The sequence below is a fragment of the Lissotriton helveticus genome, chromosome 9 (genome assembly GCF_964261635.1).
Source record: "Lissotriton helveticus chromosome 9, aLisHel1.1, whole genome shotgun sequence".
NCBI lineage: Eukaryota > Metazoa > Chordata > Amphibia > Caudata > Salamandridae > Lissotriton > Lissotriton helveticus.
In genome coordinates this window covers 918,609,698-918,623,360 of record NC_136070.1, presented here as the reverse complement: position 1 = coordinate 918,623,360, position 13,663 = coordinate 918,609,698, and the positions used below count along the sequence as shown (strand labels likewise).

At 43.8% G+C, this 13,663-nt stretch overlaps 1 protein-coding gene across 3 annotated transcripts in view; it reads right to left on the bottom strand.

Moving 5' to 3' along the window:
• Positions 1 to 13,663, bottom strand: part of LOC144781995 (RAS guanyl-releasing protein 4-like) — a 426,385-nt gene that overhangs the window by 161,991 nt on the left and 250,731 nt on the right. For all 3 annotated transcript variants that reach the window (XM_078661092.1, XM_078661093.1, XM_078661094.1), the window contains one exon: positions 2,824 to 3,099. In XM_078661092.1, coding sequence (XP_078517218.1) covers positions 2,824 to 3,099 — 276 coding nt within the window. The remainder of the gene's footprint in view (positions 1 to 2,823; positions 3,100 to 13,663) is intronic.

The window sequence follows — 13,663 nt, the reverse complement described above, 5'->3', positions numbered from 1 at the left end:
CAGGGTTCAATTCCCCGCCTCGGCAGGGTCTTGGGCTAAAAAATTCCACGGACTCGATAATTCTCGCCCCGGTGCCTCCTCGACTCACGGGTTCACACTCTGCGACTCTGGGCAATAGCTTGCTTAATCTCCACAACGGCCCCTCGCGGCGGGATGCCTGACTTTCACCTTGTGGATACCCTGCTATCTCACAGGGGAATACCAGGAAGGGTTCCCTAAGCAAGCGCCGGGAAACCCACTGCGGGTAGCTGTGCGCTATATAAGCTCAACTACATTTACATTTACATTTACATTCTCTGGCAGCTGCTATCCCTTGAAAGACCGCAGCAATGCGAACCCCATGGGCATGTGTGCGCAGCAGCTGCCATTGAGTAACAGTAGAGACTGGGAAACGAACGGGTGGTGTACTTGGTGTATTCAATGGCGTATTGCTAAAGGATGGGGGTAGCCCTGAAGACTGTGGTCAGGGGCCGCCGAGACTCCAATATCTCAAATATATTTATAGGGCACGGCCTGAATAGGGTCCTCTTGAAGGGCGGAGGCCATAGGGGTTTCAGGGGGCTTTTGCTACGCTTCGGATGGGCTTTCTTTTAGTGAAAGAAAGCCTTCAGCTCAAATGATAAAAGAACAACAATTTCAGCAGGAGCCTTGCACGCTGACAAACTTTAATTCGGTTGACACTGGAATCCACAGGCGGAAGAGTAAAATAATACATGCTTATGTGGCGCTGAATTAACAAATGAGACCTTCAAAGCATGTTCTATCATCATTAGTGGTCAGCAGAGCATGCAGTTACCTCTTGTTTATGTGAGCTTCATCGCAACCCTATTGTGAGGGCTTGGGATAAAAAAGGCCTTTTTAGGCCGTGCAAAGGCAGCGCTTGCGCTGTCTCTTTGAGACATGCTGTATTCAGGTATTGACTTTAAGCTCCGCCCATTTTCCGCCCATCTTATCAATTGGCTCTTGTTACTGTCCTTTGTAAATGCTGGCATTTCATTTGTGAATAGGCTTAGTAGTCCCTCATTTTACACTTTTATATTTTTCCATGAGGTCTGCCACGGCTACATGTATTCTTACCATCACTGTTATTTATGGTGCTCTTTGAGCACTCTTTTCTTATTAGGTTTTGCCTAGTTTGGTGGAGCACCACTTTTACCTTAAGCGTGCCTTTGATTGTTTAAGAATGGCGCCGCTTTCACTACAGCGTATTTTCATTTCTTTATTTCACACTGTAGCATGGCCTCTTGCCTCTGTTTATTTATAAACTGTGCCACTGTGACTTTAAGTGCACCTTTAATTGGTTAAGATTGGAGCTGGTTTCAGTACAGCGTATTTGCATTTATTCATTTCATGCTGGTAAACCAATTGATTTGTTTTTTCTGAAGGCGCTGAGCCCACAGCTGGTTGGTCTCCCATACTACAATTACCCCCTCCCGCTGTTCACTGTTAATCCAACTTGCTCCCCTGTCCTCTCCTCTCCCCATCCTTCCTTCATCCTGAACCACTCCCTTGCTGCTGTCTCCTGAGAGCCGATCGCTTGTCACAGCAGAAGCAATGCTTCAGAGCAGCCAGCCCGAGTCACAACATGTTCAAAGTTCCATTTTCATTATCCCCACCCCTTCTGTGTGTATCCAATCACGACCCCATGCAAAGGTGTTTGAACTGGAAGTGATTCCCATGCATGCCTTACTTTAACTGCTGCTTCTCCCAATTTACTATAAATGCTGGTATATTCCTAGAAGGCTAGGCCTGCTCTCTTTCCGGCCTCCCCCTTCAGACGCCACGGAGTTGTTTAATCGCAGCTCTCTTCGCTCCCTTCCACCACACGCAGGCTCTTTAAAAAAAACAAGCATTTGCAATGCAATAGGTCTTGCATTACTTATAATTTGCAGCTCCATTAACTCGCACTTTCAGTAATGGTGACCTATTGCATTGCAAATGCTTGTTTTGCACAGGGATGATTCCTTGGTAAATGAGCTGCATGCATTTTTTCCATGACATTTTGTGACAGGAACTAGTTATTCTAACTTTGGACTGTTAATGATGCATCCATAGGCCCAGTGATGCAACAACTGAGAGTGGCATGAGGCTTTAGAAAAGGCCAATAGGTTAAAGACAGAGGAATAACAAGGGTGCCAGAGCCCTAGTGCAATGAAGGAAAACGGGCTACTAATAGTCGGTCATGTAGTACTAGTCAGCAATTTTTAAGGCTCACTGAGCCCCTTATGCCTTTGGGTCACATTGTCGGGGCACCTGCTTCACAGTTGATAGCTACAGCCCCAGTTAAGGAAAATGGCTGATAGCTGGACAGGTGACTCAAGTGATTATCTTTAATTGGGAAATGGGGTTTCCATACACTGTGTCATTTTTGTAAGGGGTATGGGAGCCGTTAGGCCACAGAATGCTTCCAGAATGGGCAACAGGGTACCTAGCCTTTTCTGGAGGGAAATATGTGACAGTGTTTTTGGGCAATTTCGGCCATGCCTACATCACACAGACTTTAAGAAAAGATCACTGAAGGAGTTCAATGCTGTATTCATTAAGGAAAGTGCCTTTTGGGGCTCTCGTTCAAAGCAAACATGGTGAACAAGGAATCCTGAAAGATATATCTACATTTGTACCTCACAATTTCTGTATCACAGCAATATCACATTTTTACTACAGGCTAGGAAGTCAAAAAAAGTGTCAATTAAACTGTTCTAAGCAGAAAAAGTTAATACATGAGAGAGGCAGTTTATCCCCCTAGCAGCATCCAAGTGGATAACATTATGGATGCTCGATTTGATGACAAAGATGGTAAATGGAGCATGTAACTCTGCCTACCGTCAGAAGGTGAACCACATCCATGCTGAAATTGAAGGGTGCCTCCGCCTGCTGCAGCTGCTGCAGGTCTAGGATCTGATGGTACAAACTATGAAGCTTGCTCAGGTTGATCTTGTTGTCCTCCAAGAAGCTGGGTAATGCTTCATTCAGTGACACCAAGTCTTTCAAATGCACACCCAGTATGGGGATCTTGAATCCGGTGCACTCGCTGTATACTCGCCGGTAGGTGCTGTAGTTACTTCTAGAGGAGAGCAGCTCGGTCATCTCGTTCAGCGTCTACAGTGGGGGAGAAGACCAGGCTCATCATTTGGAGGCTAACATGTTTCTTTCTTAACACCATTCACTGTGGTTAATTGTGCCGGGCCAAGGCATGCTTAAAGCTTCAATGTTTCCATCGCTGGTATCTACTATGACGCAGAGAGCTAATGCAAGACCGGGTTAGGAAGTCTACCTGGCAATAAGGCGGAGCCCGTTGGCTGGTCTCAAAGGTCAGTGTGTGGGCAGTGTTTGGTTCTGCTGGATATTTTTTAGTGTTGATATTTCCCTGATATTAGTGTGTTACCATAACATAAACGTTGGACATTCACTTTGGTCCCCCTTATACATTTTTGGAACATAAAATTGTGTCTATTTACCTCAGCAGTTGCGTACACATGTTACGTATAATCTGTCCTAAACCCTTTGGGCAATTGACTGGTCTGGAAAATGACTTTTTCAAACATCTCGAATGTAATCATGATTTAGCATTTTTTACAGTATCACAGGAACTGCACTGATCTAACTGACACCCTGGAAAGCAATGTTGCAACACGTTTACCGCTACATCAAAGAACATCACATGAAATTGCCTCACAGGAAGTGACACCATCACTAACGCTGGCTGCACACTGTTTGTGCTACGTAGCAACACCAAACACAGAAAGCAGCATTATGCTGTTGGACACATTTAGCACCAGTGTCGCCCATAGCCAATGTTCATGAATTGTGTACACACACCCAGTAAAACTTTGAATCGAGTAAGGTAGTCTCTCCTGGGGACATTGCTACACCCAACTAGGAATGGACCTCTAAGTGACTTATGGGGATATACTAATTTGGATACGAAATTCCTGGCAGGCCTACAAATCCCACAACCCTAAGTAAGCATTTCACACTTTCCAAGACCCCTCCCTGGCCCCCCATGGAAACCGGCATGGCATGTAAGTGTATTCCACGGCACTTTTAATAATTTTTTTCATGGTAGAATGTGCAGATCTGACCACGGACTTGATAATTCAACCTGATCAATCTTCATAAAACTGTCAGCCTGCTCTAGTCGAAATTAACTAACTGGACCTAATTTTGGATCAGTGTAATTAATCCAGATAATATTAGTTTAAAAATAGATATAAGTATATATTTTACACCAAAGTCCAGCAGGAAAATGTTATAAAAAATAATAGAAGCGCTCTTAGGGTTAGTATGTTCTATTTAACAGAAGATTTTCATTTCACAATTGAGTTCTACTGGAAAGTAAAATGGGAAAGACGTGTCGTGACAATTTCACCCAGTTACTGTGAACAACAGGTCTTTGATAGCATGATAAACTTCAATCCAAGCTGTCGCGTTTGATCTCACTATGCTATGGAGTACCCTTCAGCCCAGCTACGACTGTGGTTCCCCTTGCTGTCCTAATGAAACCTTTTCTGGTAAAGATTCCAGGGTTGTACTTCTTATATGCAAAGAAAATGAATACAGAAAGTTAAAATGCACATAATCCACAGGTAGCAATGCCATAGTATTACCATAATAGAAAAGGAAGAAAGAGCCAAAAGGTTATGCTTTTTCTGTGCATGTTCATACAGGCAAGCATTATACAGACACACATGCACCCAAACAGCATGCACGCAATGACGCACCTACAGACACCTATTTTTTTTACAAAGTCCGACATGCAGAAGCACTTGTGAACAAAGACTTATAAACATAAGGAATCAATGCACACAGGCCAATACTCAAACACCAAGAGACAGGGTGTGGTTGTCTATTGGTGGTAGCAAGATGTAGAAGAAACAAGGGGGTCGCTGAACCAACACATGGAAGGAGGACATTGAAGCAAAATAGGACAGGAGGAACGGGAATGCAACACAGGGGTTGTTGTAAAGGAACACAAAGGACGCAAGTGGGGGAACAGAGGGCATGGGAAGGCAATGGGGAGAAAAATACAGGCCAACACAAATGGGGCGGGGGTGAAGAACTCTGGCGATAGACAGCAACACAGACTGCAGATAGAGAGAATAACTGACGAGGACAGCAACAACACATGCACTCTCATGGACTGATTAACACAAAAGAAAAAGTAGTGCTTGAAAAGCAAGCAGTGGAAGCAGAGATGCGAGCCAATAAAAGTGATAGTTATGTTATATTATGTGGTTTTGTAGAGCGTGCAGCTGCCCCGGCGAAGGAGCGTCCCAGCGCTGATAGCAGAAAACTGCATAGCCTCTAACTAGGAAGAGGCCTACAACGGAGGGAAGAGGTACGTTTTGATTGCTTTACGGAATGCCAAATAATTCTTAAGGCTGCAGATGTAAGTAGGAAACGCGTCCCAAAGTTTGGGTGCCAAAGGCAATGCTCCATGGTAGGGACAAACAAAAAATTAACAAACTGGGACAAGAAGAAGAAGCAGGTAAATGAGAGTGACAAGGAAAGCCAATCAATGGTGAGCAATTGGCAGGCTCTAAGCCCCTCTATGTTCTTGATAAGCAACAATATGCTACACCACAGACATGTTCATGAGGTTTGATCTAAAAATCATGACGTGATTAGCTGGCAACCCGGACATTTTCTTATGCATTTCAGAGATTTGTATAAGGAGGCACGCTAATTCTGGGTAGAGACTATGGGCTAGATGTACAAAGGTTTTTTTCCATTTGAGAACTCAAAAAGGCATTTCCAAATTTACAAAGCCCAAATTGCGATTCAGTAACTTGTCATCGAATTGCAATTTGGTTTTGCAAATCGGTCTTTGGAAGGGGGGGTGTTGAGGGTGCTCCTTCCAAATACTGATTAGCATTGCTATGCACTAATGTTTTGAACTGAAATACGGTCGCGAAACATTTGCACTTTAACGTCAACTCAAATTTGGTGGTATCCCATTTGCAAATCAGAAGGGGTACTCAAGGGGTCCCCAAGGAACCCCTTCTCCTTTGAGAAAGTTGAAAACAGATGTTTTAAGAGCAGACAGTGGTCCTGGACCACTGCCTGCTCTTAAAAAATGTGACTTAAACGGTTCATTTTTTTTTCTTTTTAAACACATCTTACTTTTGTTTAAAAATTTTTTTTTTTTTTAAAACAGGCTGCCTTTAAAAAAAAATACCTTATTTAACAGCAATAACAGACATGGTGGTCTGCTGACCCCAGAAGGTCACCATCCCTGTGATGGAGCGAATCGTAGTGGGTCACAAATTACAACCCACCTCATTAATAGCAGGCATCCTTAGACATACAAACAGGCCACCTGTTGAATAGCTTATAAGAAAGTTAATATTGTTATTGTGCTTACAGGAGCCACGTAAAACAAAGCGGCTTTATTACCGAGTTCCTAACATGGCTTCCTTCCAAAAACCAAATTCAAAAAGTAAAATTGTCTTTAGCTAAAGCATAATAATATATATTTTTTAAATCTATCACCTTACCCCATAATAAGTGGTGTATTGACCCTAAGCTCCTCGACTTCTTAGAGGATTGAATCTTTCCTTACGACCCATCGAAGAGAGGTTCGTGCACAATGCTGAATGTTGTGCCACTGCCAGCCCCCTACTGCGTTCACAAGCTCCTAGAAGCGTTTTTGTTTTCTTGGCCTCGACAAGATAATTTAGCAGAACAAACATTGCTACACAAAAAAAACACATACATCAACATTTTCAAGACCTTTCGAAAACCGAAATTAGAAGCAATACCTCCTGCCCCGCCTCCCCCTTCGGTGCTAAGGCCGTTGTCTCTGTTATCGAAGCTGCTTCTTCGTCGAGTCCTTTTCCTCTCAAGTGAACCGCACGCGCTCATCCTCGCGAGGCTGCGGTTTTTCTGAGTATTCGGAGGGAGAAATGGTGTCTTGTTTTGCCGGGCTGTAAAAGCATGTGCGAGTAATGAGGCCTCCACACTTGGTTCCTCCACCCCAGCTAGTCCCATCCGTCAGGCGAGGGTAGGATTTTGCCACCCCCTTTTTCTGATGAGGTTATGAATCATTTCACACATAATAATGCAGCGCTTCTACCGTTTCTAACCGCTGTAAATAACAGGTGTTACCTTTTACTCATTTTCATGGTACTCATTTTACCGACCTCGGAAGAGTGCAAGGATTAGTCTACCTTGCCAGAAGACGTGTCCTGCAGATCAGCACGTTTAATTAGCGAGCATTCAACTCACTAAACCACCCTGCAGCTAAAGCCCTCAATCCGAGTGCCCATGTAATTCCTATAGGGGCAGCATCAGAATGTATCTATCTGATCTGGAATTGCAACATTTGCAACCACAGGAGATTTTCATCTGGAGACTTCACCTGCGAAGTCTCTGCGAGAAAAATCGGAAATTATCAGGGAAACTGGGTGCAGAATGATCAATTGCCTTGGTAATACCTCTTTTCTTAAAGATAGCCTCACAATACACTTTGTAATCCCGGTTCTCTATCCCCAACCTCAAAGTTCAGTAACTCAAGTGGTGTGGGGATTATGGGGCAAAAAAGGCACTCGTGAGGTCGCCTTGAGTGCGGATTCCAAGTCTGAGTGTGTTTGAAGCTCGGCGGACAAGACCTGAAATAAAGGAAGCCTTGACGCTGCTCTCTGCCTCGTTACCGCACCATATTTAAGTTTACATTTGAACGTTTTCCCCAGGACCAACACTGACAATATATAACTGATAGGTTATGGTGTAGAGGTAGCATGTTTTGATACGTTTACAGAATATTTAATGGTGCTCTGTTGCACAGATAAAACTTGGAAGAGAATTGTATCATTTGTCTCTGTTGGGACAAGCATGTCTCCTGCATGGTATATTGGTTTGAATCCCTGCCCTGAGGGACACAACCTTGTGTGACATTGGTATCTTTACCTTTTAGTGTACCAGCTAATATGCTAATCTGTGGCTTGGTTATGTGGCATTGATGGTTCAGTAAGCATTCCCTCTTTTGTTTACAAGGGAAAATTGGCTGTGTCCTGGTTTGTTGACATGAAGCAGTGGTGTCCACTTTTATGAATTAATAGTCCTGACCAGCCATTTTTTTTATAGTCACAGAAAGGAGTGCAGTCTATTGGCCCTTCTCAGGTAAAGGTTCTACTTCGGTGTGGCACCCAGACCCTTGCACGGACATTCAGAGTACATGTTAAGTGCGTGTGTACTTTGTGCGTGTGTGGTATATACATTACAGTGGTATGTGCCCAGGCCAAGCAGAAACTACCACTCTAGTCGAGGACAGCTAGTTACACAATAAGATAACCTGTGCTCACTCTCTGGTAGTTTAGCACAGAGCAGTCAGGCTTATCTTCAAGGGCAATGTGTAAAGTAGTTGTGGAACACACACAACAGGCACACACGCATATACAGAGTAACACAATGAATACATCACAAAAAGACTCACAGAGGTTTAAAATATAGATTGTTTTTCTATGAATAAAACAAGGTAAAAACTACAAAGCTCCAATAAGTAGAACCAGAGGTATGAATTTTTAAAAGAATAAACCAAAAACAGTGCTTAGAAGACAATCGTGCTACACGGTTACTTTAGGTCGCGCTAGAGTTCAGGCCGACCGCCTTAGAGCCCAGGTCGGATACAGTTTCAAACAGGTAGCAACAGGAGCAAGTAGAGTATCTCTAGCGATGATCCTGCGGGCGCAAAGAGTCGGCTGGGAATCGCAGATGGCAGACGCGGACTCATGACTGCGAGCGCCAATGCTTGCTATGCGAGATTATATTTCTGTGGCTCGCACTAGTGTAAACGGGCCAGTTTGCAGTTGCGAAGAGTCAAAAAGCCTGATTTGAGGAGCCCTAAAACCACTTCAAAGGGCCCAAGATTGCTGGGTTGCCTTTTGGGGGTCTGGAGCGAGTTGAAGATGAGCCCATGAGCTGTAGGTGATGAAGACAGCTGCAGGACCCACTTCTGAGGCCCTGAGCTTGGAGGGAGGTGGCACCTCATACAGAACGAAGAGTCCAGCAGCACCAGTAGAATTGTAGGAAGTCTTTTGTGTCCCTGAGACTTTAGAAAACAGGAGGCAAGACAGCAAGCCCTTAGAGATCACTTGGAGGAAAGGCAGAGTCCAGCTCTCCTTCCACCAGAGTCAGGGAGCAGCAGGGCGTAGGGCAAGAAGCAGAAAAGCAGTCCTTCCAGAAAAGCAGTCCAGTTGAGTCCTTTAGGCACCTCAGCGGTCTTTCTGACAGTGGCTCAGTTCAAGATCGAGAAGTGTCTGATTTTAGGGGTCAGAGACTCAGTACTTATACCCAAAAATGTCTTTGATGTAGGAGGCGACTTCAAAGGAACTCTCTGAAGTGCACAAGGATCCCTTTCAACCCAATCCTGTCTGCCATGCTAACCCTTGGGGGGTAAATCAGTGCTTTGTGTGTGGACAGGACACTACCTATTGAAGTGTAAGTGCCTGCCCCTCCCATTCCTCTCTGCCCAGGATGACCCATCAGAATGCAAATGAATGCAGATGAGTGCTCAGAATGCAGATGAGCCACACCTTCCTGTGTGTAGCTGTCATCCAGCCCAGACATGCATTGGTGACAGGCTGCAAAGCACACAGAGTTATGAGCACAGAGAAATGTCCACTTTCTAAAAGTAAATTGTGGATAAAAAAGATGATTGGTTTTTTGGGAGCCATTTTGGCAGGAGGGATAAAAGTTTGGGAACATTTCCAAGTCCCGGCAGCTTTATGATACATTCGGACATTGTAAGAACCATTGAAAAGTAGGTCTGATGATATGGAGCATTTAAACTTATTGTATGTTAATTTATGAATATTCATGACTTCAGAGGATCATAATAGTAACATAGGTTGTTTTATTTGTCATTGTAGTGACCCCTGACGAAGGGCACCAGAGGCCCGAAATGCATTGGGTTTTTTCAAAATAAACAACACTGCCCAAGACGAATTTGCATCTGTCTTGCTTTAGCCAGAGGTTCGAATGGCCCAGCTTGAACATTAGAAAAAGTGAAAATTGGCAATTCCACTCCGAGTGAGGAGAAAAAAATGTTGAATAAGTTGAATTAAAATGATTACAATATGAATCAAAAATTGAATATATGGAAAAAAATGGTGTCATTTGATGATTGCCTAGCAGGTTACCTCAGCTGTGCATTTGGTAGGGGCGAGATGACGCCCCGATTTGAAGTTGTTATTCATCCAGGTGCCGTTTGGGCATGGCACCTATACCGAACTGCACGCATACAATTTGAAAATTGGCAAAAATGAAAAAACTGTCATGAGAATGGAGTGCATCCCTACCCTGTGAACATTCACTTTCTAAAAGTGGCATTTCTAAAACAGTAATGTTGAATTCAACTTCACCAGTAAGGAGGATTTGTAATTACCGTTCAAAACATTTGAAACATGAAAAAGCTACTCCTCTCTGATCAGGAATTAAGTGTAAGCCTATGAGAGGAGTAGGCCTTAAGCTGTTTGTCATTACCAGGACATGCAAAACATAAAAGTACAAGTCCTACCTTTTACTTACATGGCCCCATGCCCATACGGCTACCCAGGTCCTACATTAGTGGTGACCTGTATGTAAATAAAGGGGAGTTTAAGGCTTGGCAAGTAGTTTTAAATGCCAAGTCGAAGTGGCAGTAAACTGCACACACAGGTACTGCAGTGGCAGGCCTGAGACAGGTTTGAAAGGCTACTTCTGTGGGTGGCACAAACAGTGCTGCAGGCCCACCAGTACCGTTTAATTTACAGGCCCTGTGTATATGATATACCACTTTACAAGGGTATTGCAAGTAAATCAAATATGTCATACAGGTGTAAACCAATTATACAATTTTTAGAGGACAGAGCACATGCACTTTAGCACTGGTCAGTCATGAAGCCAACAAAAACAAGGACAGAAAAATGGGAGGAGGAAGGCAAACAGCTTGGGGCGACCCTTCAGAGAGGCCCATTTTCCATCAACCTCTTAGCAAGGAACTGCAAATTAGATTTTCCTGAGCACTGCCATGTGGTGGATGGTAGGGAACATGGAGCAAGTCAACAGATTCTGCTAAGGTGAAGATGTTTCTAGGCAGGGCTCATACTTTTTTCTGTCCCGGACTACTACTTCAGGAAGACTGATGAGGCCAGGTACAGATCTTCACACTTCATTGTGACTACGCTTTAGATACTCCTTTTTGGAGCCTGCGCCATGGCTAGCTGCAGCAAGAGTCACCATCATGGCAAAGGCTGGGACAGCACTACATCAAATAATTAGATTTGAAATGGAACCGCCCCAAACTGGTTCCACAACCTTAGACAGTCAATCAACACCCCGTCTGGAAAATGAGAATAAAAGTGGGACTTGCTTCCAGTTTAAAGTTCTTCTTGGTCAACCAGGGGTATGCTTTGAAGAGTACTCACATTGCGGCTGTGAAACCAGGTGTGATTTCTGCATGGCAGCCAGTCACCAGAGATGAGAGGACATCACCTGAAGTCTGTGCAAGTTGCTGGATAAGCTGTGGATAGGCCTATTGCCACCAAGCATGCCTGCATGCTCAGGGAGAGAAGGAGAGTACCTGAACTTGCAGGAGATGAAACTGTTCAGGAGAATCTGAGCAATGTTCCTGGTATGTGAAACATCCAGCAAAAGCTGACTGCCAAGTGGGAGCATCTCTATGACCAATCTTTGTCATGAGGAGATGTGAATTCTTCTGGAGAATGGTTCTTGTTGTGAAATGTGTGTAGAAACGTTTAGCCAAGCAACAGCATGCCATCTGGCATCCTGCAGCTGAGGGAGTGGTGCTGCCTATCTGTGGTGCATCCTTGGAAGAGCTGCTGTCGCCGCCAAAGCAGGAATTTGCCCTGGCCCAACTGTCGAACATGAGCACCCTTCCGTCCATCCCGGAGTCAACATCTGCCACAGGGAGCAACTATCAGATCATTCAGGGGAGGAGAGGCGCAACTTCCAAAGACAAGCACGTGGCAGTCTGGTCTGCCACGCTGATGCCTGCAGCGGTCTAAGAGAAAGGAGCTGGACTGCAACCATGATTTAGCGAAGCTAAGGAAGACACAAACAGTATTAATGAACATTTACCCTCCCAGCAATATCCAAGCTGCATCCCTGCTGAGCAGGTTAGCACGGGGACCTAGTCTCCAGAGACTGAAAGACTAACTCAAATTAAACTAAGACACAATAGGAAGTGGTCCTCATCAGTGAGACTCTGTGTTAAGGACTGTTCAAACTGACCTACAAGTTACTGACATGGCGTTGTCTTAATGACCATTATACCTGTGCCTATACTTGTCCTGCGGAAAGGTATACTACAGATATTGGAGGACAACGTAAAGCAAGGAGAAAGGCACCGTAGAGAGTCTAGTGCACCATTAACTTGAAAGCCCAAGGTTGAGCTCATTTAACCTTATATTGTATTGCAACACTTATATAATGCTTACTACCCTTGTGTGGGGCACTGATGCTCTTGCCTACATGGACACATGCTACACTGTATAGCGTGTGAGGTTGGAAAGGTGTTGTCTTTACTTTGATTCAATGTGTTTTGCTATGGGATGCAGCATTTAGCAGTGTAATGGATGAAGAAATGTGAGAGATAGGCACACATTCTATAGTTTTAAGTAAGCTGGCATCTTGCAAGAGCTCTGCAGATCTTCTTTATGGAATTTCTTATGATAATAATCCAATTCGCTGGCTGTCGCACTCAGTTGTCAATTCTGAAATATTCTGGGTTTATGGTCCTGTGCAGCCATAGGTCAGAAGGAGAAATAGTGGAGATCTGCTGGGATGGACTTGATTACTATGTTCCTGTATAGGATTGTCATTATGATATTTCAAGAAGCAGACTTAGTATGTAGATTGTTGGGAACTGTAGTGCTGTAATAAAAGTCCTACATTGGTAGGTGGCATGTGGCAAATGTCTTCTTCAGTTCCATACCTGTTCAGTTGTTCACTGTTGATTTAATGTCATGCCCTGGTACAGTACTGGGTGATGGGTATGGCACATTTCAGTTTTGTCTTACGTGAGTGTAAAAAGATCAAGCAGTATAATATAATTATTATTCAACTTGTATGAACTACAGTCAGCTACTCGGCCACTGAGCATTATGGATTGGTCTTAATGTAGATCAGCAGTGTTTTACATGAACTGACAATACCATATATTAGCACAGACAGACATAGGCCAACCCTTCATAATTTACCTGGACATAGAAAGTGGTGTGGTGCTTGGTCTGTTCCATATCTCTGGACTGCAGACTGTATATGACGGTGTGATTATTATTCTGGTTTGAGTCCCATAGTTGTGGAATGACAGTTATCTTGGAAATAGCAATGTTTCAACTCTTTTTTAAAGTGTATGTGCTCCTGAATGAATGTAATCTTGGTTGGTAGTGAGTCCCAGAGCTTGGCAGGTTATATTGAGATAGCAAAACCTTTTACGTATTCCTTATAGTAAGGTGATATAATGATTCATGGCACAAGCCTGGAGTGTGGTGGTTTGTTTTGTTTGTGTGGCTTGAATTTAACTTAATAGTGTTCCTTTTCCATGCAATGTTCTGTGGACAATTCAGAGTACCTTGAACATTGCTCTTCTGATTGGTGCAACAATTCTTTATTTATTTATTTTCGAAATTTTTATAGCGCAACAAATACCCTGGGGTGTCTC